This window comes from Lampetra fluviatilis, chromosome 67 (assembly GCF_964198595.1).
Source record: "Lampetra fluviatilis chromosome 67, kcLamFluv1.1, whole genome shotgun sequence".
Taxonomy (NCBI): Eukaryota; Metazoa; Chordata; class Hyperoartia; order Petromyzontiformes; family Petromyzontidae; genus Lampetra; species Lampetra fluviatilis.
Genome location: NC_136341.1, coordinates 297,466 through 303,465, shown reverse-complemented (window position 1 = coordinate 303,465; position 6,000 = coordinate 297,466). Strand labels below are relative to the sequence as shown.

Here is a 6,000-nt window from a genome sequence, read left to right as displayed (position 1 = left end):
TGGTCACCAACCAGCTGTGCTACTACCCGGCTTCGCCCGGGACTTGGATTCACCACGGCCGGCCGCCTTTGTCTCCCCAGTGGCGATGTTGACACACCACACGACTTACTCGTTTGAGGCTGAGTCGACCTAGGGGAGGCCCAGGACCGGTTTAATTAATCGTCACCGGCGGTGGCCGTGAGCGTGAGTCGAACTCGGGTCGCCGGGTTCGTAGCGCAGCGGAGCGCTACCCGCTACACTACAATGCGTGACGCTTCCACATGCGCGGGTCACGTGACAGATGTGACGTCACAGCTCACTTGCCGTGCAAAATAAATCCATATTTGCGCCCCCCCCCCCCCCCCCCAAAAAAAACAGAAAGTGTATTTTTATAATTGTTTAATGGTGTACAGTCTGGAAAGTACCCACATGGCAAATTTCAAATTTGTTGCATGTCGGGAAGTACGCTAAACATTTTTAACAGACACACATAATCACAACTTTGCCTTTTATAGATGTAGAGGTGTTACGGGAGGGCGAACAAACACACCGGGGGTGGTGATGCCGCACGCGGAAGGATGCTTACATCCACGTACGCATCGTTTAGCCCTGGGGGGCTGAAACGGCGCTGTGATCCCCCACGGTCCCACCCCTCGGGGGGGAGTTGCTCTATAAGGCGGTGAGCCGGTGGGCTCGGGGTTCAGTGTTCAGCTGAAGCCAGTGAAGAGTGAAGACCGGCTAGATAGGCCCTGGGACTCCCCTGGATCGCCGTCCTTCTAAGGACCGACCAGGGCAAGCCAGTGGCGTGGCCCCGAGAGCCCAGAGCCGATGCTCTTGTAAGAGCCGGTCTGGTGACTAAGGGTGCCGTGATCCCAGCTTGACCAGAGCTGGGTCAGCTAGCCTCCCCTAGCTCTCGAGTGGAGGACCTGGGAGTAGGCTAGCCGGGATAGAGATAGTGGGGTCTCCCTGTTAGGCGGGTGAAGGGGCCGATACCCCTTCGAGTGTTGTATATTCCGGCCTGTATATACAACTGAAGTTCAATAAAAAAGCGTGCCTCCGACTACGTCGTCCAAGTCTCCTTGAACCTACTACATATATATGGAGATGACTTCGTTGCATGCGACCGAGTTGCCCTGCGACTGAGTTGCAAGCATTGCAGGAGGGGGGCTGACGCCCCCCTCCTGCTCGACCACTCCTCGCCGGGCCCCCGCCGATCGGGTGATCGGCGGGGGCCCGGCGAGGAGTGGCCTGCGACTGAGTTGCAAGCATTGCAAGAGGAGGGCTGACGCCCCCCTCCTGCTCGGCCACTCCTCGCCGGGCCCCCGCCGATCGGGTGACCCCCCCCCGCACCAGCGCCCTCTCTGAGGGACACGGCTCGTGGCTGGCTCCCCACCGCCCGGAGTGATCCCACTCTCGCACGCCCCACGTGCACCACCAGCAGCACTCATGCCGAGGTGGCCATGTGCACACGCAGGCGCACGTCGCCCACCACGCGCCCCTCCCCCCTCCTGGGGGTCGGCCTTAATCCGCTGCTGGAGCGTGAGCACGCGGACACAATGGCGGCCGTACACTTCGTTATGCCAACTTCGCTACGTGAACACACTGCGTAGAATGCGCCGTTAATAGAATTACTACCCGCGTGCCTCCCACACACACACACACTCGCTCGAATTACACACCACGCCGACACTCTCCCACACACACAGAAACCACGCGGCGCCGGTGCTCTGTGCTAAAGCGTATTGATGGCGCGTCTATAGCGAGCCCTGTGCGGCCCGGAGTAGATACCCAATGAGCAGCGCCGAGCCTACCCCTAGTCAATCCCTGAGTGTACCCTCCCTCGACGTCTCACCCTGCAGACGTACTCGCGGGGTCGCACGGACGCGGTGGGAGTCGGACCGGGCAGCTGGATGGCTGGAGGAGAACTGCTCGACGTTTCTCCGCCCCCTCCTTTTATCCCCTCGGAATCCAAAGATCCAGGGTCACGTGGTGTTGTCCTGCCCGGCCAATCGGGCGCCGACCTTTAGATTTTAAACCGATGCCCCGCCCTTGCCTGGAGCCGTTCCTCCGGAGCGCCTTCACCCATTCTTTACGCACCCGTCCTCCCCACCCCGGCCACAACCCGTTTGGTCGTGGTGGCCGTCCCGCGGTTCCACAGCTTCAGTCGCTCCAGGAATGTCCCTCCACCTCCCCTCATGCCCTCGAGGCCCTATCCCCCTGTGCTTGGGGGGGGTCGGTCAATCTCTTGGCACTGGGAAACCGTGGGACATCCCCACTAGGGGCCCCTCGGTTAAAAACCCATGGCACCAGGTGACCCCCCCACGAGACCCTACGTGGGTGCGTGTGTGTGTTTTAGTGAGTGAGTGGGTGGGTGAGTGAGTGGGTGAGTGGGTGGGGGTGTTTTAGTGGGTGAGTGTGTTTTCGTGGGTGAGTGTGTTTTAGTGGGTGAGTGGGTGTTTTAGTGGGTGAGTGTGTTTTAGTGGGGGTGTGCGTGCGTTCTTGTGGAGGGGTGCGAGGGGATGGCAGCGCCGGCGGACCGAGTCGCGCGTGACCGAGCGTCATCACGTGCTGGCAGGCAGCCCGTACAACCGTTTGGATGATCGTGAGATTTTATTGAAAACGCGGAGTTTCGGCACACAAACAGAACTCGATCCAAGCTACTCTCTGCTAATCTTTATTGTCCTCTACTGCTCGTAATTAACAAATCACCATTCGCATCCCAACCGGGGCTACCATCCGGTCGATGATACCGAAATGATTTACAAGCGCAGCACTTCGGGCGCCACGGTGTCTGAGAGATGTCGACTACCTCGCCTGGTGCGCAGAAGGTCGAGGGTTCCATCCGGATCCTGACGACGCCTGCTGCTGCTGTATATAATGGAGTTCGCATGTTCCCCGTGGTCGCGTATATTTTTCTCCGGGTCCTCCGGTTTTTCCCCTCCATATTTAGAATCGAGCATTGAGAGTAGTTGGCTACTGCTGTACATTTTCACGTGCATGATGATGATGATAATCCAATTCGTTGAGCAGATCTGTAATGGCCAGGTCGCTTCTGAAAAATACTGTAGTTTAGTTTTAGTATGGGTCTCGATGAGTATGGGTCTCTATGGGTCTCTGTGGGTCACCACGTGGCACACAGAGACAGCTGAGTCACCACGTGACACACAGGGACAGCTGAGTGACAATGTTTCACGTGGAGATGCATGGCACTTCAAGTTTCCAGGGCATCGAAGCGAGCGCCGTGGACACGCGAGATCCTCATTCGTGCAGAGAAACCATCCCAGAAAGTGACCACGGCGCTAATAGTTTTACAGCGTGTGGGGTTTACTCAATATGAGCTCCTTGCTACCACCACCACACTCCACTTACTCATCTTGCCAAGCAACTGCTTTGAGCACGTCTGAGCGAGTAGTTGCGCGGCAAGGGATGAGTGAGGGCGTGGCTATAATGTGTGACCGCGCCCCATACAGCAATGGTCCCCGCTCCCTTGTCTACGCGAGTGGGTAAGCGAGCGTGCGAGTGAGAGGGTGAATGGGCGAGTGGATGATTGAGTGGGCAGCTGAATGGGTGAGTGAGTGGGCAGCTCAGAGGGTGAGTGCATGGATGAGTGAGTGAGTGGGTAACTGGGTGAGTTGGTGAGTGAGTGTGCAGTTGAATGGGTGAGTGGGTGAGTAACTGACTTGATGAGTGGCTGAGTGAGCGAGTGGGTGGGTGAGTGAGCGAGCGAGCGAGCAAGTGAGTGGGTACGTGGGTGGGTAAGTGAGTGGCTGAGTGAGTGGGTGAGTGGGTGGGTGGGTGAATGAGTGAGTCGGTGAGTGGGTGAGTGGGTGAGTAAGTAAGTGAGTGGGTGAGTGAGTGAGTAGGTGAGTGGGTGGGTGAGTGGGTGAGTGAGTGGGTGAGTGAGCGGGTGAGTGAGCGGGTGAGTGAGCGGGTGAGTGAGCGGGTGAGTGAGTGAGTGGGTGGGTGAGTGAGTGGGTGAGTGAGCGGGTGAGTGAGCGGGTGAGTGTCTGCGCTCAGAAGAAGGTGAGCTGCTTGTCAGCAGGCACCCCGTAGGTCTCCTTGTGCGTCTCGAACAGCGCCGTGAGCCGCTCCAGGTACCGCTCGTGGAGCCGCGTGATGTCGTCGGCGCTTGGACTTGGGGTCAGCTCCACGGCGATCGGCTCCCCCACTACAACACAAAGATCCCCCGTGTAGCCTTAACAGAATGTTGGGGCAAGTGCTGTTAGCGAGGAGCACCTTTGAAGGCCGGCACTGTGACACACGAGGGGAAGGATGGCCAGCACCACACTGTAGTGTGGTACAGTGTGTAGTGTGGTACGGTGTGGTAGTACGGTGTTGATGACGGTACGGTGTGGTAGTGCGGTGTGTAGTGTGGTGTTGATGACGGTACGGTGTGGATGATGGTACAGTGTGGTAGTGCGGTGTGGATGGCGGTGCGGTGTGGCAGTGCGACACCCACCCACGGTGTGGATGGCGGTGCGGTGTGGCAGTGCGACACCCACCCACGGTGTGGATGACAGTGCAGTGTGGTAGTGCGACACCCACCCACGGTGTGGATCGCAGTGCGGTGTGGCAGTGCGACACCCACCCACGGTGTGGATGGCGGTGCGGTAGGGCAGCAGGCCGAAGCTGTACTGGAAGACTCCGCGGGCGTGGAAGAGGGGCAGCGCCACCCCCATGAGGCCCTGCAGGCGCTCCTGGGCAGCGCGCAGCCAGGAGCCGCGGGGGTTGCCCACCTGCTGGAAGAGCTCGTTCTCGCCGAACGAGAACACTGGCACCAGCTGGGCCCTGCAGGCGAGGCCGACGGAGGGGGGAGACGGCAACGGTGCCAGGGCTCGTGTTAACAACGACGATGACGGCGGCAGCGACGACGACGACGACAACGACAGCAATGATAACAACAGCAACAACTACAAGAACCACCGTTCACCACCAAGTGGCGGTGACATAGCGTTAAGTGTCGAAGGCTCGCTACTGGCGGGAGGTCACAGTGGAGACCCAGCAGGTGCCGTGGTTTGACTGCTGTGCCAGGCTAGGTGCAGGAGGTGGTCACGGGAGAGACCCAGCAGGTCCCTTGGGCTGACTGAGATGACTGGCAGATGTGCCACCTGTGCCCCCTGCTACTGCTGTGCCAACTCGCTACGTTTCATCCGCTCGGCACTCCGCTCGTTGTGAGCGTCGCTCCTCTGTACCTCAGCACAGTGTTACAGTGGGAGTAGATCTCTGTACAGTGTTACAGTGACAGTAGATCTCTGTACAGTGTTACAGTTGTAGTGGGTTCTCAGCGAGCCAGAGACGACGTAGTTGAGGCACACTTGTTTATTTAACCAAAGGGCGGTAACACAACACTTGAAGGGGTAACGGCCCCTTCACCCGTACTCAATGGGAAACACCCCTAGCACTATCCCCTGACTGATCTACTCTCAGTCCTCCGCTAAGAGTGCTAGGGGAGGCTATCTGATCCGGCCCTGGTCAAGCACGGATCCCGGCACCCAGCCAACCAGACCGGCTCTTACAAGAGCCTCGGTCCTGAAGCTCTTGGGGCCGCGCCACTGGCTTGCCCTGCCTGGTCCTGAGAAGGACAGCGAGCCAGGGGAGTTCCAGGGCCTATCTGCCGGTCTTCAGTCTTCACTGGTTTAAGCTTCACACACACTGGACCTCGAGCCCTCTGGCTCCCCGCCTTTTATACAAATCGCCTCCGAGGGGTGGGGCTATGGGGGATCACAGCGTCACCCACGGCCCCCCAGGGTGAACCGTTGTGGACGTGGATGTAGACACCCGTGCGTGTTTGTCCACTTCCCTTGCCGTAACCACCCCTACACAGTGGCGGTGGATCCCGGTACATTGTGTCAATGTTCGTATCACAGACATATCTCGGTACAGTGTTACAGTGACAGTAGATCCCGATACTGTGTTACAGTCGCAGTGTTGCAAGGTTATAGCGTCGTCCATGAATGTAGATCTCAATACAGTGTCACAGTGACACTACATCCAGTATGACAGTGCTACAGTGCCGCAGTT

At 58.5% G+C, this 6,000-nt stretch overlaps 1 protein-coding gene across 1 annotated transcript in view; it reads right to left on the bottom strand.

Moving 5' to 3' along the window:
* Positions 1 to 2,639: 2,639 nt before the first annotated feature.
* Positions 2,640 to 6,000, bottom strand: part of LOC144952432 (2-acylglycerol O-acyltransferase 1-like) — a 57,274-nt gene continuing 53,913 nt past the window's right edge. Inside the window, exons 6-7 of the mRNA XM_078882830.1 lie at positions 4,568 to 4,767; positions 2,640 to 4,147 (exon numbers count right to left, since the gene is read on the bottom strand). Coding sequence (XP_078738956.1) covers positions 3,993 to 4,147; positions 4,568 to 4,767 — 355 coding nt within the window. The 3' untranslated portion in view covers positions 2,640 to 3,992. The remainder of the gene's footprint in view (positions 4,148 to 4,567; positions 4,768 to 6,000) is intronic.